The following is a 26,024-nucleotide window of genomic DNA, read 5'->3' on the forward strand; positions in this document are numbered from 1 at the left end:
TTCAGCGCTTTTTGAGGTCTTCCTGGTTTTCTATGTACTGCGTGATTACGTGGGAGGCGTGATGATGTCACACGAAACTCCCCACGGCGTTGAAGCTCATCTCCATTACAGTAAATGGAGAAAAACTGCTTCCAGTTATGACCATTACGCGTAGAATTTCGATATAAAACCTGCCCAACTTTTGTAAGGAAGCTGTAAGGAATGAACCTGCCAAATTTCAGCCTTCCACCCACACGGGAAGTTGGAGAATTAGTGAGTGAGTGAGTGAGTGAGTGAGTGAGTGAGGGCTTTGCCTTTTATTAGTATAGATATGTATATGTGTGTATATACATTGGAACCTCGGTTCACGACCATAATTCGTTCCAGAACTTTGGTCGTAAATCGAGTTGGTCGTGAACAAGCAGTTTCCCCCATAGGGTTGTATGTAAATACAATTATTCCGTTCCAGACCGTACAAACTGTATATAAATATTTAAATATATGTAAAGATTAAGCACAAATACAGTTAATTACACCATAGAATGCACAGTGTAATAGTAAACTAATGTAAAAACATTGAATAACACTGACACAAAACACCCAGGCTCCCTGCTCAGCTACACAAGCTGGCTCGCTCGCGCTCTCTCTGTAGCACACACACCAACAAAGCCCCTCCCTCCCTCAGCTACAGGAGCAGCCTGGCTCACACGCTCTCTCTCTCTAGCACGAGCACGCGCGAACACACACACACACACACACACACACACACACACACACACACACACACACACACACACACACACACACACACACACACACACACACACACACACACACCCCCATCCCTTCCCTGTCAGCTGCTCTCTGCGTTTGCTCGCTAGTGCTCTCATCTCTCTGTAGCAGGTGCTCGTGCAGCATTTTTTTTTAAAATGAGTTTTAAGCACAGCAGAAAAAAAGGAACATCGACCAAATCCGAAGTGCATTTAAAAACCAACTCGCAAGCAACCAAAAAAGTAAGATTGCAGGAGATCACGCTACAGTATTAAACTTAAAGCCTGACTGCTGTAAACACTTCTTATAAAATGAGTTTTAAGCACAAGGAAAAAAGCGAACATTTGCAACAAATCACGTTATGAACTGAAAAATTAACTTTTGAAAAATCCGTAATACAAAAACCACCAAGAAAACTAACCTTGCATGAGTCGAGTTCTGGCATGAAGTGTTTTCCTTCAGAGGTTTTCTCTCTTGTGATTTCTTGGGTTTCTGGTGCTTTTAGCTGGTGGGAGTGAAAGCCTCATGCAGCCATTCCAAAAACAAAGTTCTTGTGACCCAACCCTTCATGTTTGCTGGCAGTCTGGCTTTGTTTACATTGTGCTGCTTGAAAGCACGAGTGTTCTCCGATTGGTAAATGAGTAAACTGGTAAACAGTTTTACCACCTCTTGTAATTTCTTTCTTTACTTCGATTTCAATTTTATTCAAAATTTTCTTCTCACCACTCTTCACTTGCTTAGAAGCCAATGGAAGGAGAACAATGAACAGAGCTCTTGCAGCAGCGGCTCGCTCGCTTTCTCTCTCTCTCTTTCTTTCTCAGGCTGCCTGTGGTGGGGGGATGGTGCGCTAGCACGTACAACCTGCAGATAGGCAGGCAAACACGTGCAGCAATCTCCTCCTCCCCCTCCCCAGCAGGCACGCTCGCTCTTGCTCTCTCTCTCTCTCAGCTCAGCTCAGGCAGGCAGGCAGGCAGGCAAGAGAAACTGGCTTGTTCGTATACCGAGTGTGTGGTTGTGAACCAAGGCAATAGTTTGGCAAGCTTTTATATATATATATATATATATATATATAAATATATATATATATATATATATATATATATATATTGTAAAAGATGCAATAATAAACAGCATAAAGGTTTGGGGTTTTCCGGTCCCGTATATTATAACTGCTCCACAATTCAAAAAAAAAAACTCTGGTCAAAATATAAACACAAAACAGGTTCGTATGCACAACGCCATTCTAGGCATCGGCGGCCATTTTATAGGGGTGGAGCCGGAAGTGGAGGAATGCTGGGAAGGAACCGTGAGGGAGGACTATAAACCACCAATAAAACTAACCTTGCATGAGTCGAGTTCTGGCTTGAAGTGAGGAGGAACTAGGTGGAGAGGAGGTTACAGTTTTGAGGGATAGTCTGGCTCCGTGATGGAGGGATGTTTTCCTTCAGGTGTTTTCTCTCTTGTGATATCTTGGGTTTCTGGTGAGTATAGCTTTTTTCGCTGGAGGGAGCGATAGCCTCATGCAGCCATTCCGAGAACAAAGTCCTTGTGACCCAACCCATCATGTTTGCCCTCCACATTACTGGCAGTCTGGCTTTGTTTACATTGTGCTGCTTGAAAGCACGAGGGTTCTCAAATTGGTAAATGAGTAAACTGGTAAACAGTTTTTCCACCTCTTCCAGCACTTGAAGCCTCTGCCTGGTTAAAGCTGTAACTCCTTTTTGCAACATCAGCTGCTTTAATAGATTCTTTCTGCTTTAGAATAGTCGAAATCGTAGATTTTGACTTCTTTTACTCGGTGGCAAGATCAGCAACATGAATGCCATGCTCAAACTTTTCAGTAATTTCTTTCTTTACTTCGATTTCAATTTTCTTCAAAACTTTCTTCTCACCACTCTTCACTTGCTTAGAAGCCATGGTTAACTACAAAAGCACACAAAATACTGTAGAGCACAAAGAGATCACAGGTAAAGCACGCACGTCTGACTTGTTGTACGAGTTGTACGTGAACCGAGGTTCCACTGTATGCATATATATATATATTGTGGTCCCCGGCCGGGCTCCCAGGAGGACCAGAGGAGGGCTTGTGCCTCCTTCAGACTGCGAGGGGGCGTCCGTCCTGGTTATGTTGGGGGCCTCGGGTACAGGGCTTGGAAGCCCAGCCCTGTAGGGACCCGTGGCCTCCGCCAGGCGGCACCCCGGTGCCGGAATATCCCGTGTGGTCCCCGGCCGGGACGCCCAGGAGGACCGGAGGAGGGCTTGTGCCTCCTCCAGACCGCGAGGGGGCGATCGCCCTGGCTGATTGGGGGCCACGGGTAGATAGCTTGGAAGCCCAACCCTGTAGGGGCCCGTGGCCACCGCCAGGCGGTGCCCAGGTGCCTGAGGAACCCTGGAGCCCAGCACTTCCTCCACAGCAGGAAGTGCTGGGGGGAAGACGACAGGGGACACCCGGACGGCTTCCGGGTGCGCAGCCGGCACTTCTGCCACACTGGGGTGTGGCTAGGACTGATTGCCGGGAAGCAGCTGGAGCCCATCCGGGTTCCCATTTAAGGGGCCGCCTCTCTCCAGTCAGAGACAAGAGTCGGGTGGAAGAGTGGCAATGTCTGGAGAAGGGAGGAGGCAGTAAGAAGAACAGAAAGAGAGAGAGAGAAAAAAGAAGAAGAAAAGAGAAGGCATTGGAGTGGCGATGACTGAGGGGTATTGGGGATTAGTGAGCTTAATTGTAAAAAGAGACTACGTGACGTCTACAATCCGCTTTCGGGGTGATGATTTTTATTACCCTTTTTAGTTTATTGTAGAATCAACTCTCGGCAGTGTGCAGCAGGACGGCTGTGCTGCGCATGCATACGTGCATCGTTCTCATTCCCTACCACCTTCGCGGTCACTTCCCCTACCTCTTCATATCTTTAATCATTCTTGAGGCAGATTGTGAAAAATTACGAAAAATGTACTAAGTACTTGCAACACAAAAACTAACTTAATCAGTTTTAACGTGAAAAGATGCCGACAAAAGAAGAGAAGTAGTGGGCTGCTAGGGTGGAGCAGCAAGCACATGAACCTCTGAGCAAACGAATGCTAAACGTACAGAGAAAGAGTATGAAAGCTATGATTGCTTAAGTCAAGTGTATAATCTAAATATTTTAATAGTGACAGAGCAGTATTTTTTTTTTTTTGCCATCACTCACACACTGAATAACCCTTAGAAGCCAGGATATATAAAGGACTTACAGGTTGAGGACCTTTCTATTGCCAGTTGAGTGCTTGCACCGGAACTCGCCTTCCTACTCAATAATCAGCGAAACATTTTTAAGCCCTGCCCTGGGATCACTTCATTGCTGTTACCCAAAAGTTATTTGTGAAGTTAAATATGTTTCCAATATTCTTCAGGAATCAAAGGTTTAAACTCCCTGGTATCTGTGCTCCTCTGCACATCCTGTATTAGAATGTAGGTGTTGCCACCTCTGCAATTCCCTCCCTGGCCTTATTTTTTTCCCCTAATAACTACTGGATCTTTCTCTCCCAGTCCCTCAAGTTAACTATCTTGCTTCCACTCAGGTCACATCCCTTTCATTCTTTCTCTTTCTCTCTTTTTATCCTTTCTTTTTAGCTTTAATAATCAATTTGTGGAATTGTGCATTGCTACAAATACTTGGAAGTCCACATAAATGATAGGCTGGAATGGGCTTATGACACAGAGGAATTTTATGAGATGGGGCAGAGCATGCTCTTTTTTCTTATCGGATTGTGTCCCTTTAAGTGGTTAGTGTCATCCTTCACATATTTTACAACGTTGTGATGGCCAGTGTGTTTTTCTATGCCATTGTGTTCTTGGCTAGTAACATCACTTCAAGAGTAGGCCACCAAATGAACAAGCTAATTAAAACTGCTTAGTTATGGGATTCACTCTGGACCCCCTGGAGGTATTAGTGAAGGAGAGAATGAAAACAAAAGTGAGTGCTATTGTGAGCAATCCTGCTTGTCTCCTTTTTGACAGACTGGTATAGAATACTTTCAGTCAATGAATTATTAAGCAGAAGTTTGTCAAGAAATGCTACAGGGGCTCCTTTATACATTCAACAATATGCCTGTATAACACCTCTGACTGTAACTGCCAGTTCAGAAGTTCATTCTTTTTAATCATTCTGGTGTATGTTCACATCATTGTGTGTGTGTGTGTTTATTTATTAATTTATTGAATGAGCTTTTGTTAAAAGCCAAATTTCACCCTGAGGACAAATAAAGTTGGAAACAAATCTTAACATGGAGTCAACCCCTGTTTGGCCAAATAATGTTCCATTAGCAGCAATATCTAACTTCTGTTTAGGATAACTAGCTGTGAGTCTCTGTTACTAAAGCCACCTGAGGAGATTAGTATAACACCATTGACACAGATGCTAAAGGTAAACCTGCATTTTATTATCCTTTTATTTCATTAGCAAAGAATCGTGGGATTGCTATTCCAGTAGACCTGGATAGCCAGGTGAACACAATTTCTATGAAGAACCACAGCAACACTGTCCAACGAGCAGCAAAGGGTTGGAGGATGTCCGCTCGCAGTGGCCCACGCAAGGAGTGCTTAGGAATGCCAGACTACAAGTGCATCATCGAAAAGTTACAGGTATTGACATTACAGTTTTTAAATAATTTAAGACATAAAAAATTTATATTTAAATATTATAGTAAGTCTTATCTCTTTAGTAGAATGATAGACTTCTAATATTCTAGTTATTTTATCTTATAAAATTTCTATTATTCTAAAATTACAATAGTTTGCATTGCTTACACATACCTGTATATGAATGAATCCTACAGCTGGTGTGGTTCTTATTTGGTACAGTACACTTTTACAGTGATGAAAGTGTTTATCTTGCATTTTCACAGATTAAAATTGAAACATGTAATTATAAAATTAATACATCAATCATGAAGTAAATATACACTGAATCACAAATTTCATGTAGAATCAAGAGATAGAAATGATAAAAAAAAAATATTGGCATAGTTTACATTTAAACCATGACCTTAAATCTGAACTTTTAACAAAATACCGCTTGGGAAAGTGCAACCTGAATTTGAATGCCTTCCTAAAAGGCAAGTTGAAAAGAAGGCAAAAAGAACACCTGGCCAATGTATTATCAAATTGGAATTGCATGTGAGACACAGACGTATCAAAGTAAAAATGAAATGATCAAAACGAATGCACTGCTGAAGACTGATTTAATAGAAAGAATAAGCATCTCTTAAATGGTCATTAAAATTTGTGTTAAAACTCTATAAATGCTATCCTCAATTCTTTATTACTAACAGTGACTTGATAAATATACTCTACTCAAGAGTCTTTCAACCGGAGCACCTTGGAAATAACGGTACAGTGTCCCTGAATGGTGATCTGAGAGAAACAAGCTCCTCAGGTGTTTGAAAACTCTCTGAGTGGGATTGCTACCTGAAGAAGCCAACATAAAAACAGCTCTGTGATTGCCTTAACTTTAATTGCACTCAGACTCCTGTAAGCCCACTATGCTGTCTTCTACTTCAGTGTTACGGCCCAGAAGCACATATAAAAAGTCTACACACCCTTGCCAAAATGGCATATTTTGTGTGATAAAAAATTAAACTTGTTCAACCTTTATTGCAAAAATTGCAATCTATAAAAAGAAGTTGAAAACCAATCATAAAGTGTTCAGTGATAAAAGGAAAAAAAATAATGTAAAAATCTGGTTGCATTATTCTGCACACTCCTTAAACTAATACTCAGTTGAAGCACTTTTTGATTTTATTACAGAACTCTTTTTGGGTCAGAGTCTATCAGTTTGGCACATCTGGACTTGTCGATTTTTGCCCACTCCTCCTTGCAAAAAAATAAAAGCAATGTAAAAACATAACCCTACATACAAGGCATGCAAATAAATACATATTAATAAGATTTCTATGTACAAAAAACAATTCTAGAGTAGCTATTTCAACAGAACTGAATTTGGACAGTCTACAAGTTTTATCATATAAGGTATACAGTATTACTGCTTCTGCTTCTGTTTGTTGTAAATTTTGGCAGTGTTTCTTGTTCTTTACCATCTTAGCTGTTTTTTTGTTTTTTGTTTTAAAATTCTTTAAGCCCTGTTTGCGATAATCTTTATTAGACTATCCTCCAAGTCATGCCAGGAAAAATAAAAAGAAGTAGGCTCTCCATATAAAATGTATAATAGTTTACAAGTTGCTAGTTGAAATAATGTAAGCGGCAAAGGAAAGTTAATTGCTGTGCTAGTAGCATTTTTTGTAGATGTATTGCATGCTTTCATTGAAGTTCAAGCCATTTTCAATATTTTTTCAAGGTACTTAAAGCTACTAACACACTCTCAACTTACCCTCCCTTGAAGACCAGTGGTTGTATCAGTTCAGCGTTATTCCTAAATTAAATGACCAGCTCCTGCCACCACCTCTGAATCCTCTTGGCCTTTTCCGTAAATTGTGCCACATTGTGAGAAGGGTCAATCAATTCTGTATTATCTGCAAACTTCGCAGCTAAACAGTTACTGTCAAATCCTCCCAAGCTATTAGTGTAGATGTAGATGGGGCAATCACTGTGCCTAATGGAGCTCCTGTCAATTTATAATGGTCTGTAGAAATAGAATTAGCAACCTAAACAAACTGCTCCACATTGCTTCTCCTGGTATTGGCGGTTCCACAACCGGGCAGGTTCTTCTTTCTAGTACCCTGGCATAAGCTTTTCCAGGGAGGCTGAGTAGTGTGACCTCGGCAACCCCACCAGTAGCTGGAGCACACCCTCTAATCCCCCTTTTAAAAAATTGGGACCACCATCCCATTCTGCCACTCCAAGGGCACTGCTCCTGAAAACTATGCAACAATGAACAGGCATGTAAACCATCACAGCCCAACAATGTCCAGTCTTAAGCAGTTCTGGGCAGATTTCATCCACCCCTAGTGCCTTGTCACTGTGGAGCTACTCAACTGCCTTTGTGATCTCCCTCAGGGGAAAGGACATTATTCCCTCATCAGACTCTTGGACTGTCTCCTTCACAGAGGGTGTATCTGTTAAGTTCAGGAGCACCTCCTTCACCGTCAGACTGTATACTCAGTCCAGGATAGCATTTCTTTAAACTTGCTGGGAACAGCCTGAGTAAAGTCTTCCACTCCTGATTGTTTGCCCCTTTGAACCCGATCAATAATCATTTTCTATGGTCTTTCCGAACTTCTCCTACACTTGACTCCTTACTTCCCTGACCACAGTCATTTTGGACTGCAGGCTGAAGAAGAAGACCTTCTTTGTATGGTTGACACAGGAGTGTCCTTAAGCAGAAGTAGGGTACAAACAAGCCAAAGGAATACAGCCTTGGTGTTCACACTAGAATTCCTGAAGCCTACAAAAAACTCTTAATCCTGGCCCAACTTAAATCCCTTCACACCTCTCCATCAGTCTCTTTTGTTATGTAAATGTGTCGATCAGCACAAGCAGCAAGCAGGCTGCTGTCCTATCCCTCACCTTAATGGAGCTGAACTCGGGCAAAAGTTCTCGTAGCTCACGCCAAGGCTCCTTATATGCGTGTAAGGTTTCTGGAGTTGTGTAGGGTAAATAATACAGTATGTCGCTATTTGGAATACATGTATTTCATGTGTGTTCTGTGTCTACAAAGATCTGGGTAAGTGTAGGATGAAAGGAAATGTGAGGCAAGAAATGCTGAAAACATACCTAAGGAGAAACGTATTCCATGTTACACTAATAATGACGTGAAGTGTATAATGTGTGAATACTTCAGTCCAAATATCAAATGAACGCATGCACTTTTATTCAAGACAATAACCAAAAAAAAAAAAAAAGCATTCAATTTACATGTGGTTGTCAATGAGCTAAAAACTCAAGCTCAAATGTCAGTCGACAGGGAGTGTACACGTTTTCTTGAATGATGCAGAGGTAAGAACTGTTTTATTTGAAAACTAACAGTGTCTGATTGGAGGGAGCATGAACGTGACTGAGAGAATAAAACTGAATAATAATTAAAAAAGAAATGCTAACCTTTACAAGTACCATAAATTTATACCGGCTGTTGCAGACTCAGATCATATGTATGTTATTATTCTGTAATAGTAACAATAAGAGCAGCTCACAAAATGGTAAATCTTGGTAAGAAGCCGGAATCGAACCTGCAACCTCTTGGTTATGGTTATGAGGCATCAGTTCTTACCTCTGCACCAGCCAAGCCCTTGTGCCAGTATCGTACCCTGTCCCAATTTCTTTTTCTTCAGTGATACACTTGAATAAAAGCACACTTGTTTTGTTATATGTGTACCTTTTGTGAAAGTGTTTATTTGATAGTTGTACTTAAGTCTTCACACATTATACTCTTCGCGTCATTATTTGTATAACAAAGAAAAAGTTTACGCTTTAGGTATGTGTTCAGCATTTCTTGCCTCGCATTTCCTTTCATCCTACACTTACCCAGATCTTTGCAGACACGGAACACACATGAAATGCATGTATTCCAAGTAACAATATACTGTGTTATTTATCCTATACAACTCCACGCACCTCACCTCACGAACAAAAGAAAAATCTAAATCAAATCAATATTTGGTGTTACTACATTTTGCCTTCAAACCAGCATCAATTCTTATAGGTACACTTGCACAAAGTCAGGGATTTTGTAGGATTATAGTCAGGTGTATGATCAACCAGTTATACCAAACAGGTGCTAATGATCATCAATGTCACACGTAGGTTGAAACACAGTCATTAACTGAAACAGAAACAGCTATGTAGGTGGCTTAAAACTGGGTGAGGAACAGCCAAACTCTGCTACCAAGGTGAGGTTGTGGAAGACAGTTTCATGTCATGGCAGGATTGAGCACAGCAACAAGACACAAGGTAGTTATACTGCATCAGCAAGGTCTCTCCCAGACAAAGATTTCAAAGCAGACTGGGGTTTCAAGATGTGCTGTTCAAGCTCTTTTGAAGAAGCACAAAGAAACGGGCAACGCTGAGGATCATGGACGCAGTGGTCGGCCAAGGAAACTTAGTGCAGCAGATGAAAGACACATCAAGCTTATTACCCTTCGAAATCGGAAGATGTCCTGCAGTGCCATCAGCTCACAACTGGCAGAAACCAGTGGGACCCAGGTATACCCATCTACTGTCCGGAGAAGTCTGGCCAAAAGTGGTCTTCATGTAAGAGTTGCAGCCAAAAAGTCATACCTCTGACATGGAAACAAGGCCAAGCGACTCAAGTATGCACGAAAACATAGGAACTGGGGTACAGAAAATGGCAGCAGGTGCTTTGGACTGATGAGTCAAAATTTGAAATATTTGGCTGTAGCAGAAGGCAGTTTGTTCGTCGAGGGGCTGGAGAGAGGTACAATAATGAGTGTCTGCAGGCAACAGTGAAGCATGGTGGAGGTTCCTTGAACATTTGGGGCTGCATTTCTGCAAATGGAGTTGGAGATTTAGTCAGGATTAATGGTGTTCTCAATGCTGAGAAATACAGGCAGATACGTATCCATCATGCAGCACCATCAGGGAAGTGTATGATTGGCCCCAAATTTATTCTGCAACAGGACAACGACCCCAAACATACAGCCAAAGTCATTAAGAACTATCTTCAGCGTAAAGAAGAACAAGAAGTCCTGGAAGTGATGGTATGGCCCCCACAGAGCCCTGATCTCAACATCATCGAGTGTGTCTTGGATTACATGAAGAGACAGAAGGATGTGAGGAATCCCACATTCACAGAAGATCTGTGGTTAGTTCTCCAAGATGTTTAGAACAACCTATCAGCAGAGTTCCTTCAAAAACTGTGTGCAAGTGTACCTAGAAGAAAGGGTGGTCACACCAAATATTGATTTGATTTAGATTTCTCTTTTGTTCATTCACTGCATTTTGTTGATTGATGAAAATGAATGATTAACACTTCCATTTTTGAAAGCATTCTTTGTTTACAGCATTTTTTCACACCTGCCTAAAACTTTTGCACAGTACTGTGTGTATGTATATATATATATATATATATATATATATATATATATATATTTATATATATATATATATATAATTTCTTTATATATATATATAATTTATTTATATATATATATATATATATATATATATATTAGCAAAATACCCACGGTTCAGTAGTGTGTTAAAGAAGTTATGAAAAAGAAAAGAAAACATTTTAAAAATAACGTAACATGATTGTCAATGTAATTGTTTTGTGACTGTTTTGAGTGTTGCTGTCATCAAGGATTTGATTATTATTATTTCTTTCAATCAGGTTCGTATTTGGAGGATGTGTTGTGTTCAAGTTACATTCTGTGTTTGTCAACCGTTGTAAAGACAACAGGTTTCATTCATCAAAGTGTTCATTACCCAAATCGGTACAGTGGAACCTCGGTTCACGAACGTCCCGGTTCACGTACAACTCGGTTCACGACCAAAAAGATCGCCAAACTTTGCCTCGGTTCACAACCACACACTCGGTATACTGAACAAGCCAGGTTCCCTTGCCTGCCTGCAAGCTGAGCTGAAAAAGAGAGAGAGAAAGAGCGAACGAGCACGTGCCTGCTAGGGAAGGGGAGGAGGAGATTGCTTCACGTGTTTGCTGAACAAGCCAGTTTCCCTTGCGTCCTCGAGAGAGAGAGCAAGAGCGAGCGAGCACGCGTGCCTGCTGGGAAGGGGGAGGAGGAGATTGCTGCACGTGTTTGCCTGCCTATCTGTAGGCTGTAGTGCAAGCAAAACCATCCCCCTCCCCCCACAGGCAGCCTGAGAGAGAAAGAGAGCTGCCATGCTTTTTCATTTAAGCAAAGCCACTCCTTGTTCATTGTTTTCAATAAGACGTGCACTCTCTTTGTGCTCTACAGTATTTCGTGTGCTTTTGCAGTTAACTATGGCTTCTAAGCAAGTGGAGAGTGGTCAGAAGAAAGTTTTGAAGAAAATCGAAATCGAAGTAAAGAAAGAAATTACAAAAGGTGGAAAAAATGTTTACCAGTTTACTCATTTACCAATCGGAGACCCCTCGTGCTTTCAAGCAGCATAATGTAAACAAAGCCAGACTGCCAGTAATGTGGAGGGTCACAAGAACGTTCTTTTTGGAATGGCTGCATGAGGCTTTCACTCCCACTAGCTAAACCGCTAAAAGCACCAGAAACCCAAGAAATCACAAGAGAGAAAACACCTGAAGGAAAACACTTCATGCCAGAACTTGTTTCATGCAAGGTTAGTTTTCTTGGTGGTTTTTGTATTACGGATATTTTAGTAATTTTTTTAGTTCATAATGCGATTTTTTTGCAATGTTATTTTTCTCTTTTTTCAAATGTTCGCTTTTTTCCTTGTGCTTAAAACTCATCAAAGGTTTACAGATGGAGTTTTTCATAGCGCGATTAGGTGCGATGTTACATTTCTCTTTTTCAAATGTTTGCTTTTTCCTTGTGCTTAAAACTCATTAAAATTGTTTACATGGAGGACTTCATCGTGTGATTTGTTGCAATGTTACTTTTTTGGTTGCTTGCGAGTTGGTTTTAAATGAAGTTCGGATTTGTGCGATGTTTTTTCTGCTGTGCTTAAAACTCATTTTAAAAACATTGTTTACAGCGATCAGGCTTTAGGTTTAATAGCGTGATCTCCTGCAATCTTACTTTTTTGTTTGCTTGTGAGTTGGTTTTTGCAAGCACTTCGGATTTTTTTTTCTGCTGTGCTTAAAAGTCATTTTAAAAAATGCTGCGCGAGCACGTGCTACAGAGAGATTAGAGAGCCGGGCAGCTGACAGGGAAGGGGATTGGGGGGACGGATAGGTGTGTGTGTGTGTTTGTGTGCTCGCGCCACACAGAGAAGAGAGCTCGTGAGCCAGCCTGCTCCTGTAGCTGAGGTATGGAGGGGCTTTGGTGGTGTGTGTGCTACAGAGAGAGAGCGCGTGAGCGAGCCAGCTCGTGTAGCTGATCAGGGAGCCTGGGTGTTTTGTGTCAGTGTTATTCAATGTTTTTACATTAGTTTACTATTACACTGTGGATTCTAGGGTTTAATTAACTATATTTGTGCTTAATCTTTACATATTTTTACATATTTACATACAGTTTGTACGGTCTGGAACGGATTAATTGTATTTACATACAATCCTATGGGGGAAACTGCTTCGGTTTACGACCAAAGTTCTGGAACGAATTATGGTCGTGAACCGAGGTTCCACTGTATTTGTGAATCTTGATGTGATGTTTAACAGGCATTCCCGGTATTAAGTTGTGGATTTGCCTGTGAATATTTAGTGGCAGCGTGTCTTAATTTAAACTTAAGCTTTACACCTTGCTTTCCTATTGATATGTCTACAAAGGCTTGTTCAGCTTCAGAGGGTTGTTCCTTTCTTACTGCATCAATAAACAGCTCGTCTTCCTCTTTATCTGAGACATCACACACTGCATGCACGGGTTTACCTTTCCCAGTCCTGCAAACTTTAGTGAAGTGGTTCAATTTAACACATTTTTTACACTGTCTTTCTTTAGCTGGACATTGACTTTTTCCACCGTGTGCTTTGTTTCTGCAGTAGCTGCACTTATGAATATGCTTGTATGCGTCACTCGCTTCATATTCTTTTGCTGCCTTCTCAATTGTGTAATGCGTTTTTGTTCAGCTCTTTGGAGCTCTTGCTTGTTGTCTGCGTACTGCGTTCACAGTCAGTTCATGTGAGCCGCTCGGAGTACTGGCATCGAAGGTTCTCAGCTGTGTTTGTGCTATCTCATGCAATCTTGTGATGTCCACGGCTTTATTTAATGTTAGCTCAAACCCGGCACTTAAAAGTTTCTCTCACACTTTCACTGAGTTTGTGCCAAACACTATTCTATCCCTAACCATCACATCTTCATTTGCATAAGCACAGTCCTTCACCAGCAATTTTAACTCCGTTACAAAGTGATCAAAAGTCTCATTTATACCCTGCATCTTCTCATTAAACTTGTATCTCACAAATATCATATTCGTCTTAGGCATGACAAATGCCTCAAAACGGTCATAATAAGTTTTCAGTACCTTGGCTTCCTCCTGGATGAGAGCCAATGTGTTAAAAATGTTTCTTCCTTTTTCTCCAGTCCACAGGAGCAGGTAGCTGCATTTCTCTCTCATCTTTGCCTTTTAGCGGGCCAGAAAACATCAGCTCCACGTGCTGTCCGAACTTTTTCCATTTTCCTGCCAGGTTAAGAGAATCCCAGTCAATTCGTGGTGAGGGAACTCCAACAAAATCCATGACTGTCCTCTATTCTTACACCATGTCTTGTTTTCACAAATTGTGAAAAATAAAATGATGGCGAGACTTTCTTTTAAAGTATACAGGGGAACTTTATTTATTACAGCTTTTACATTCACGGCATCCGTGCTCTAAATTAACTTCCATAATAGTAACCTTGAGGTCCCTTTTTCTGGTGCCTTCCTGATGACATAGGTGCCTAAACCATGCCTGATAATAATACATTTCAATGACATATAAATATTACAGTGATCACCTCGATAGACATCTGACCACCCAAATCGCTACTCGTGAATCTAAGATGTTTAACAGGCATTCCCAGTATTAACTTTTTGATTTGTCTGCGAATATTTAGCGGCAGCATGTCTATTGGAGTGCTGCTGATGGATGGCCTTATATGGGCAGGCACTCAATTACGTGGGAGGTGTGGGTATGGGGGACGCAATGTAGGCAGGGAGCCAACTACGTAGGAGGCGTGGCGATGGGGGACGCAACTTCGCCTCACATGGCGACCGAGCTGCAGGCTATGGCCGTATATACTGTATATCTTCTAGTAGTGGCCGGCTTCTTATTGATGCCCGTTTCCAATAAACGCCGGGTTTGAAGAGATGTCGCGACAAATAGACGCCGGCCTCCTTTAAGCGCCGGTCTGTAGTAAACACCGATCTCCAATGACCCACCGCCTTTTTCGTACGCTAATCCTCTTTTCGTACCACCTGGGCTACCGCCCTCCTGCAGTGAATCATACAGTAAGTACCTTTTCGTGTCAAAAATGTTTTGTCATCGGATGCTATCGAGGAAGCGATAAAGTCAAAAAGAAATTTCTTTGTGTACATTTTGCCCTTTCGTCTCCACGTCAATCATAACCCCACAGGGAGGGCAGAGGTGGCGGGAAGAACACGAAAATGCCATCTTCGACACGTTAATCCTGAAAAAACTGATTACTGCGCAACAACAAGCAATGGGAGTACCTGTATTGCCATCACAAGAAGAGAAAGATGAAGAAGAACTCGCAAATAACAAAGCAATTATTATTACTTATTATTATAAGTAAGTACTGTACTTTATTTTATCTTATCCAGTCTCATGTCGTAATGTATACGTATATGCGTGAGTTTGGAGCTTATTGCATTTCCTTATGTTCTGCAGGGGACTTGTCGGGCTGATGAGCGCTTTTGTGCGAAATTCGGACTGGTGCAGGCCAGTGCTGGTGGCATCATTGGCAAGAAAGTTGACGTCTACCATACCTGTTTTTCATGCTTACGGTAGTACCGTACTGTATACTGCTTTAATAAGACTGTACTGCTGTACTGATTATTTAAATCCTGAAATGTTCATCCGGTGTTGTTGCCTACATTTTGTGACCGTAAATACGGTACCATACTGTATTTTACTGCCAAATGAACCCCGTTTACCCATCACCATTCCGTCTGCGAGTTGAATAATAGGCGGTTTCCAACAACCGCCGGTCTCTTTTAAACGCCGGGCCATCCAAATAATTTTTTGAATAAACGCCGGGGCTACTATTGGAAGATATACGGTATGTACGGAAGTAGGATTCAGTTATGACCATTACGCGTAGAATTTCAAAATGAAACCGGCTTTACTTTTGTAAGTAAGCTGTAAGGAATGAGCCTGCCAAATTTCAGCCTTCTACCTACACGGAAAGTTGGAGAATTAGTGATGAGTGAGCTAGTCAGTCCGTCAGTCAGTGAGGGCTTTGCCTTTTATTAGTATGGATACAGTGGTACCTCGGTATATGTCCTTAATCCTTTCCAGATCCTTTGACTTACACCAAACAGGACGTATACCAAACTAATTTTTCCCCTAAGAAATAATGGGAAAATGATTAATTTGTTCCCATGAAAAAAAAATCCTATTGTTGTCATATTATACATTGATGGGGTTGTATAAAATAATTTAAACACTGCTTAATATTAAAATACATAAATACAAAAGCAATTAGATGAAATAAATGAAAATTTAAAATCACTTTACTTTTTAATAACGTCTTTGTTTTTCACAATCGTAGATACCGTCGTTCTCGGCAAACGGTATGCAACAGCCATGTCCCGGATATGCATGCCACCTTCATACTTTTCAACAATCAAGTCAAATTTACGTGAAAAAACGTTGTGTCGATGCGGGTTTGCTGTATGCTGCCATCTGCTGTTGGGGAGCCCTTGAAGCCTACACCGTCAGTAATGTTACCGATGAGCTTAGCAGTGAGGCACAACAAAGCATGGGGATGGTAAAAAAGTGCAAAGTGCTTTTATTAAAACAATCAACAAAACAAGGTGTTCAAATTAAAGTACAGTGTCCAATGTTCCAATAAATAATCCATAAAATCAGAAGTGAAACGTGGAGGTTAAAAACAATAGAAAAAAGTCTTCATATAAACAATTAGGTTAAAATACAGCAGGACACATTCTTTAAAAAAAAACAAGAAGCCCGGTGCCTTTTTACCTGGTGGCACCCCTGCTTCCCAACATGGGAGTCACCCTACTTGCAGCTGACCTTCACTTTGCCTACCTCAGCTGTTCAGTTCACCTCTCTCGATCCCTGGCTCCAGTAGGCTCCTCCTGACAGCTTACACTGGGGAATACACTCGCCCAAGTCCCGACTCCCGCAGCCTTATGCGGAAAGTCACCCTCCTTCCAGTCAATCCTGCTCCATGATCACTTAGATGGAATGACAACTACTACTATTCCCCGGGTGTCGGCCCAACACCAAGACTCCCTGTTCAGCTGCAGCGCTCTCTTTCTCTCTCTCACTCTCTCTCTCTCTCTCGTCCGTTCTTTCTTTTTCCTCCCCTTCTCTTGACTCATGCTTTTATTTATCAAGATAAGCAGCCCCAGGAACAGCCACGAATGCGGATGGTCTCTCACCTGTGCACTTAGGTGAGAATTGCCCTGAAAACCGCTTCAGTCACACAACCACCACGCCCCCTCACCAAGCCGCGAGCACGGTGATTATTTATTTTAAAACTGGCCTTTGGCAGGAGCTGTGGACCCGCTATACCACACACATGAAAATTCACAGAGAGTTATAGTGCGGGTTGTTGACTGAATGCTAGCAACTGACGCTCATGTGCCGTCGTGGCCTTGTCTCAAGAGAGGTAAACAAGTGTAGCACGCAAGTCGTATTCCAAACAAAGGTCGTATACCAAGCAAAATTTTTCACGTCCAAGCAGGATGTATACCAAGTTGCAGAGAAGTAGTGTGTTAAAGAAGTAATGAAAAAGAAAAGGAAACATTTTAAAAATAATGTAACATGATTGTCAATGTAATTGTTTTGTCACTGTTATGAGTGTTGCTGTCATATATACACACACACACACACACACACACATAAATATATATATATATATACATATATATCTACATATATACATATACACACATATATATACATACACATACATATATACATATATATATATATATATATATATATACACACACACACACACAAATACATACATATACAGTAATCCCTCGCTATATCGCGCTTCGACTTTCGCAGCTTCACTCTATCGTGGATTTTAAATGTAAGCATATCTAAATATATATCACGGATTTTTCACTGGTTCGCGGATTTCTGCGGACAATGAGTCTTTTAATTTATGGTACATGCTTCCTCAGTTTGTTTGCCCAGTTGATTTCATACAAGGGATGCTATTGGCGGATGGCTTAGAAGCTACCCAATCAGAGCATGTATTACATATTAACTAAAACTCCTCAATGCTGTAAGATATGCTTCCCGCCGCGGTGCTTGATTGCTTGATTGTTTGCTTGTCTCTGCCTCTATCTCACCCTCTCTAACATTCTCTGCGCCTGGCGGAGGGGGTGTGAGCAGAGGTGCTGTTTGCACAGAAGCTGTTTGCCTAGTGGATACGGACGCTCCTCTAAGAAATGCCGCTTTATCACGGTGCTTCCGCATACTTAAAAGCACACTTATTGATTTTTTGATTGTTTGCTTTAATCTCGCGCTCTCTCTCTCTCTCTCTCTCTCTGACGTTCTCTGCGCCTGACGGAGGAGATGTGAGCAGAGGGGCTGTTTGCACAGAGGCTGTTTGCTTTGAAGACACTGACGCTCCTCTTAAAAAATGCCGCTTTATTGCGGTGCTTCGGCAAACTTAAAAGCACATGTATTGATTTTTTGATTGTTTGCTTTTCTTTGCGAGCGCGCTCTCTCTCTCTCTCAAATTCTCTGCTCCTGATGCAGACACTCATTTGATGAGAAGATATATTTGCATTCTTTTAATTGTGAGAAAGAACTGTCATCTCTGTCTTGTCATGGAGCACAGTTTAAACTTTTGACTAAAGGGTGTTATTTCATGTCTAGAGGGCTCTAATAATGTTAACAGTGTGGGAGAGTTTATAAGGGCTTAAAATATATAAAAATAACTATACAAACATATGGTTTCTACTTTTATGATTTTCATCTATCGCGGGGGGTTCTGGAACGCATAACCCCCGCGATCGAGGAGGGATTACTGTATAATAATACACACACATATATACATAAATATATATATATATACACACACACACACACACACACACACATATATATATATGTATAAGAATATATATATGTATATGTGTGTGTATATATATATATATATATATGTGTGTGTATATATATATATATATATATATATATATATATATATATATATATATATATATATATATATATATATATATATATATATATATATATATATATATATATATATATATATATATATATATATATACTAGCAAAATACCCGCGCTTCGCAGCGGCAAAGTACTGCCTTAATATTTTTATTAAGAAGAAAATGAAACCTTTTTAAACTGAGGGAAAATATACCAATAATTATTTGTTAAGGATCTCTTTGTATACCATATTGTGAGTTCGGCCCTCCGGTTGTAATATGACCAAACTGTGCGCTGAGCTTACTCTTCAGCATGCAACGTACAGTTGGTGATGTGAACAGTAATCTTGTTTCAAATCTCACAGCTTGGATTGCTGCTGTCATAATCGGTTTGAGTTTCATGGTTTGTTTCAATTATGACAGTATTTGTAGGACTTGTGTTGAAGAGACATTCGGCATCTGTCAAGCTTTGTAAGTATATAACCGGTTTCATCGATAACTTCATATCCAGCTTTAGAGAGTTTAAACCTTCATAAAAATCAAAGTGTCTACTACTGAAATCGTCACCTGTCAATCTAAGATGTTTAAGAGGCATTGGCGGTTGTCAAAAGGTGTAAAATATTTGGCCATTTCGGTACACTTGAAAGCGACAACTGAACAATTCACCGGCAGCCATCAACACACATGCAGATGCATAGGTGAAGGGCTTAAGCATTTCACTCTTCTAGCGCTCCTGTGTAGAATAATTATCTCCTGTACCGTCATCAGTCCACACCTTGAACCTGTCCCAGTCATTCAATACATAAGACACAATGTTCCTCCGGATATCAAGAGTGAGCCTAATATGGCCATGCAATATGTAACAAAGAGAATGAAAAGGTAAGTGCCATCTCCGGGCATGGAAACCACTCGGTAAGTGACAGTTCTTTGATCGATGGTGATCACCTCGATAGACATGTTAATGGGGGTATGGTTGGAATGATAAAGGAAATGGGTACCTGAACAATGTAAAGTAAGTCTGAAATACCTACACAATAACTATAATCGTAATAAACGAACAATAAAACAGCGGAGAAGCTGTGGATTAAATAAAAAGGCTGTAGTTATCAGCAGGGAGACGTGAATCCCATGGCAAAGCAAGAAAGGGAATGTAGAGACTGAAGCGACAGACGGCCTTATATAGGCAGGCAGCCAACAACGTGGGAGGCGTTGGGATGGGGGACCCAATGCCGCCTCGCACGGTGACCGAGCTGCAGGCTATGGACGTACTCCGTACTGACCCCTACTCTCTCTTCTGTTTCTTTTTCCGGAGGACCGCCAACACCAACCTACTCAAAACACCATGATGCCCCAGCATTGATGGACTAAAAGCCAGAAGTCCACGTGATCATCATCAAATCCTTCCGTGAAAACCATAAATACAAAGAGGACTGTTTCATTTATGTTAGGTAGATTGCCCAAAGGGGACTGGGCGGTCTCATGGCCTGGAATCCCTGCAGATTTTATTTTTTTTCTGTCCCCCCTGGCCATTGGACCTTACTCTTATTCTATGTTAATTAATGTTGACTTATTTTATTTTCTTACTGTGTCTCTTATTTTTCTATTCTTCATTATGTAAAGCACTTTTTTTTGTATGAAAATGTGCTATATAAATAAATGTTGTTGTTGTTATTGTATATATGTACGTAAGTAGGATTCAGTTAGCGTTGGGAACCTGCGTACCAAATTTCTTGAAGATGGGCCCATAAGTAACAAAGACCGTTGAAAAGTTCAATATGGCGGCCGACAGTGGCATTATACCACCGAAATAAGTACCAAATTTCAGCCTTCTACCTACACGGGAAGTTGGAGAATTAGTGACGTTAGAAAGTTTAATATGGCGGCTGACAGTGGTGTGATACCACTGAAATAAGTACGTACATTGGTTTCGGTTAGCGCAGGGAAGCCACCTACCAAATTTCGTGACGATGGGGCCATGAATAAGAAAGTTCAACATGGCGGACATTGTTGACCGCTATGACCGTTACGCGTAGATTTTCGAAATGAAACCTCCTTAACTTTTGTAAGTAAGCTGTAAGGAATGAGCCTGCCAAATTTCAGCCTTCTACCTACACGGGAAGTTGGAGAATTAGTGACATTGGAAACTTCAATATGGTGGCCAACAGTGGCATCATACCACTGAAATAAGTATGTACATCGGTTTTGGTTAGCGCAGATAATATGTGTGTGTGTGTGTAGTATATTAGTGAGTGTATTGGAAATTATTCTTTAAAAAAAAAAAAAATGTATTATTTGCAATTTGGTAAATCGTAAGGAATAAAATAAGTAACTATTTACAATATTGTGTTTCTGAAATTATTCATACCATTTAACAATTTAAATAAATTATTTGTTTACAGGGAGTTGTAGACTGTCTTGAACAGCAGTTTAGCCCAAAGATACAGGAAGAACTCTCTGCATTGATTGATGTGCTTTACAATCCAGAGCAACTGCTTCCTGGTGAATTCAAATTACGCTTTGAAAATGGAGTTTTCATGTCTAAGTAAGTAAGAAAGAGTGATATCTGGATTTAAGGTTTAATATTGCTTAAACTACAGCATATAATTATGTTTTGTGCCCTAGAACAAACTGTAAGTGTTAATAGAGGATTAGGGACAAGTTGTTTATTCACAATTTATTCACAAGTTAATTAGAACTGGTACTGAACTGTTTGGCTCAAAATGTGTTGACGAGTTCCATGTTACTTACTTTATTGACATAGATTAACTTTTCAAGGAAGTCCACATCAGAAAAGTTTACCCTGAACTGTTTTTTCGGACCTTTGCTTCTGGTAGTAAATCTGGAAATGGTTCAAGTCAAAAAACTGCTGCTTATTATGCAATTGAAAAATTTTTTTCATATTGTCAAAAGTTGTCAGTATAACAATTTAAAACATTTTCGATGGTTTAGATGAACAAATGTTTGGCTACTGTGGGAGTTTGCATCTGAGACAAAGTGATTTGTGTCTCTGCATTCTTTACCGTTTAAAAACAATAATCATCAATTCCTTAATTGTTTCCTTTATTGGTGTAACATAGTGGTGTAATCATTACTAGATGTGTTCAAACAGTGGCACCTAGAAGTAGTTCTGTGTGTTACAATATACAGAGAAACACTCTTATTTATGTTAATTCTAAAATATAGTATAATATTGTGGTTTTGACTGCTGGCAAAAGACTTCAGATTAATTATCGTACATTATAAATATTTGCTATGATGGGCTGGCGCCCTGCCCGGGGTTTGTTTCCTGCCTTGTGTTGGCTGGGATTGGCTCCAGCAGACCCCCGTGACCCTGTAGTTGGGATATAGCGGGTTGGATAATGGATGGATGGATTATAAATATTTGTATGTCCTTGTTTTGTGCTTCTATTTTGAATTAGGAAAACATTGTTTTCTGTTGTTTCACATGGTTTTTTTTAGCCACTGAGGTTGGTTCATGTGCAAGGGGAGAGTATCCGCACAGGTTCGCTGCTGCAGTCTCAGATAGTAAGATTTGTTATCTATTGGTTTAGAGTTTATATCCAAAAGCCGAAATATAAAAGCTTTGTATTAGTCAGCAATATGGTACATTTTAAGAATTAATCTTTAAAGAAAAGTGAAACTGGAAAACCCTTTATTATTGTGGTAGATGTTAATTGAGCATTAAAATTTTTCTGTTTTGACCACTTTTGTATTTTCAAATTCTTAGATGGCTGAGTGGTTTAAATTTTTGCCTTGGTTGATAGAGGTTTGTTGTCTGGGAAGTAGTTGACCATTCTGGTACTATATTTAAAAGTGCACCCTGGATGGTGATTATTTGTGTGTGTCAAGAAATGAGTTTTTAATGATTTTGTTTTAAAATTCTCCAGGACTCATAAAAAGCTCAGCAGCAGCTGAATGTACATAGTTAGTTATCCTCTCTGAGATTCCTTGATATGGAGTCCCTATAGACTTCGTTTGAAAGTACTGCCTTACTAATCCCGTAGAAACAGTTTAGTAAGGAACATCATAAATTCTTAAAGTCCAGCTGCTCCTCATGAAATCTTCACTTTTGTTATGAGTGGCCCCTTGAGAACTTTTTATAGTGTTGCATGTGCTAACATATTAAGAATATTAAAAGAACATTGTTCAAGGACTTTAATATAAAGTTTTGAATTACATTTTTTATAGTATGCGCACTCATTGGTTTAAATAGATTTTTGTAAAGATATACTGTTAAATGAGTATGTCATCTTCTGATGCTCTTTTTTTTATATTTAGTTGGATCTTTTCCCCTTTTGATTCCTCTGGCTGTGTGACCACCTCTGTACCAGTTTTAGCTCTGCATTTCTTACCATCCTACTCCTTTTCAGTCACAAACCACGTTTTGTTTTTTCAGGTAGAATTAACCATCAACTGTTTTGCCTTTTCCATCAGTAAATAAAACTTAGAGAGAATGTGATTTTTTTTTAATTCAAAAATAAAGATATTTGTAATTATGAAATGTGTATATATATATATTTTATATTTTTGTCTTTATCCATCATAAATTGAAATGTGTTATGCACCTGCAACATGTTTTTGATCTCATTTATGAAACTTTAAGTGGATTCAAGCATGAATTATGTGTATACCAATAAACAGTAAAATGCATACAGCAAAAAAAAAAATGTATAAAACCTGCCATTGTGCACATTTGTATGCAATTTACTCTTTGTAAATTTCTATCATCAAACTCTACCCAGTTACCACCCTGACACAACCAAACAAGGACTATACTATTCAATCTCATACACATGCAATCACAATGCAGCATACCGTCATTGGCTGCCACAGCAGCCTTCCACCTGATGCATCCAGACAATGTCCACCTGCATTTGAGGAGTACTGTAGTGAGCTCCATACAGCAGTGAAGCAGCTTGGCTCAAGGTTCGGCAAAAGGTGCTAGTGTCTGAGCTATGGATGCGGTGAAAGAGGACGTGCAGGTGATGGGTGTGACAGAGCAAGATGTATAAGAAAGGAAGATATGGAACAAGATGATCCGCTATGGCAACCCCGAATGGGAGCAGCCAAAAGAAGAAGTAGTAGTGAACATTAATATAATGTTTATAACACTTTATTTGAAGGGTGTCTACATAGTGACTTCATAACATATGCATAAGCGTGGAACGACATTTAAGAATAAGTACTTGATTAGTGATGAACAATTAACATCAGTATTTGGAAGATGTGGTACAAAATATCATTGGTCTTAAAAAACAAAAAACAAAAACATTTTTTCACAGTACTGCACTCATTCAGAATTCACCATAATTTAACTAATATATGTTTTGCCACATCAGAGTCCATACTTATTATTGGGAGGGCTTCTTGTTTTAAAACAATGCAATGGCATCTACTGCTTCTTAAATAATAAATGTTATTCAGTTACCTATTTGTGATTTAAGAATCCCCATGTAGTCACCGTTAAACTAAACTATTAGTCAAATTTATTCCACCTATATGACATTTAAAATAATCTTGAATTATTCAAAATTAAAGATATACCATGAAGACTCTTGGATTTCTCTAATTCTACATATTTCACATATCTTCAGTTTCTCACTTGTAGCAGTCACATTAATCAGTCTTGAAAGTGTGTCTGGACAGTCTTCAGACATAAAGGAAGCATTTTAAATTGAGGATCTAGAGCTGATACGTGTTGACAGAATCATTGAATGACTGGAACATAAAAGAAAAAGAACAGGCCATTGTGACTGATAATGCCGCCCTGACTGTTTTGAGCACACGCTCACTTTTGTGTCGCAGGCTGCTCTGAAAATTTCAAAAATTGCCTGCTTGCTTTTCCGTCTGAGGCATGTTGCAAACTTTCTCCAGTGCAGCAGTACAGCTAGCCACATGTTTAAAGAGAAGCAACATTTATTGGACATGGCAGAACACAAACTTGTGATTGATGTGATCACACAATGGAACAGCACATTTGAAAAGAAACAGCAGTCATCTCAGCAGCTCTGTATATAGTCAGTGAGGTTACTCCCGGTGTGACTGACATGCAGCACAGTTATGTGATACACACCCGCCACCTATGACTAGTTGCTTTTAATGTGTGTTTGTGACATAGGAAACTACTGCACTAAATGTTCAGCTGTCGCAAGTTAGGGCTACTGTCTCCACTAGCCTGAGAGACGTGGCTATTCTTTGCTTATGATCATCATAAAGCCTAAATACAATAACTTCACTCAATTGCTTTCTGATTGGTATAGCACAACGCAGTTCAAAAACCTGTATCGTTTGACGAAAGCCCTTATTTTCACCAATTGTGTAGGGTATTTTATCTTTACAGGCTAAAACTACTATGGATTCTGTTACTTTTTGAGCACAAGGCGAATTAATCAAAAGCTTGGAGCTACTCGCCATCTGCGGTGTAGACTGTTTAGGCTCTGCTCATTTGGATGTCAACTGATATTACTTTTATGGGTGACGAATGCCACAAATAAAGATGAGCAAAAATCTACATATAGTACTTGAGCAGTATAGAGATTCATGACATCAATCTTGAGACTTTAGGAATTGATATTGAATCTTTTAAATAAAAAATAATGATTAATTGGAATATCAATATTTTTACCCAGGCCTAACTAAGAGTTTCTAGTTGTAGTATTTGTAATGCATCAAAGAACCCATTAGATTGTGCAGAAAAGTAGAATTTAACAACTTATGGTAGTCTTTAAATGTGTGGGTTATATTTTTATGGTCACTGATTTTATCTCTATCTATGTTGGTAATTCCTGTAATTGTGTTGTGAACTTCCTGCTTGTGGATTTGTTTGACTAAGATCTTATTAGCCTTCTCTCCATGTTCAATGTGATGATATTACGGTTTAAAGATGAGCAGTTCCGTTTCTTTTGTTTTTAGGTGGTTACATTCTTATTGCAAGACCAGTCTTTGCCTTTAAAGTTCCTCTTTTGAAGACCTGGCATATTCTTTATCTATTCTGGTAATTTAATTGATTAACTCTGGCATGTTTTTGGTCTCCAATTTATTTTTATGGGAAAGATATGAAATAATCTGTCCTCTTAAAAAAGCCTTCAGAGTTCCCCAGAATATTCCTGTAGAGACCTCTGAGGATGAATTATTGTCTAAAAAAAATAATCAGTTTATTTGTAGCTGAATTCGATAACATTCTCATCAGCTGGTGAGATGCATGTGTAGGTGATTCAAGTTCCATGATCAGACATAACAATAGCATCATACTTGCAAAATTTGATGGTGGGCAATAAATTAAAATCAATAAAGAAATGGATCAATTCTTGAGTAACTATGATGTGCTGGTGAGAAGAAAGGATATGCGATAGAGTATGGATTTAAGAATTTCCATGGCATTATGATCCAACTCTGCG

At 39.7% G+C, this 26,024-nt stretch overlaps 1 protein-coding gene across 3 annotated transcripts in view; it reads left to right on the plus strand.

Annotated features, from left to right (window-relative positions):
- The window catches only part of itpr2 (inositol 1,4,5-trisphosphate receptor, type 2), a 583,413-nt gene that overhangs the window by 272,632 nt on the left and 284,757 nt on the right, over nucleotides 1-26,024 (plus strand). For all 3 annotated transcript variants that reach the window (XM_039761551.1, XM_039761550.1, XM_039761552.1), the window contains 2 exons: nucleotides 5,187-5,368; nucleotides 21,027-21,169. In XM_039761551.1, the coding sequence (XP_039617485.1) occupies nucleotides 5,187-5,368; nucleotides 21,027-21,169 (325 nt within the window). The remainder of the gene's footprint in view (nucleotides 1-5,186; nucleotides 5,369-21,026; nucleotides 21,170-26,024) is intronic.

This window comes from Polypterus senegalus, chromosome 8, assembly GCF_016835505.1.
Source record: "Polypterus senegalus isolate Bchr_013 chromosome 8, ASM1683550v1, whole genome shotgun sequence".
Classification (NCBI taxonomy): domain Eukaryota; kingdom Metazoa; phylum Chordata; class Cladistia; order Polypteriformes; family Polypteridae; genus Polypterus; species Polypterus senegalus.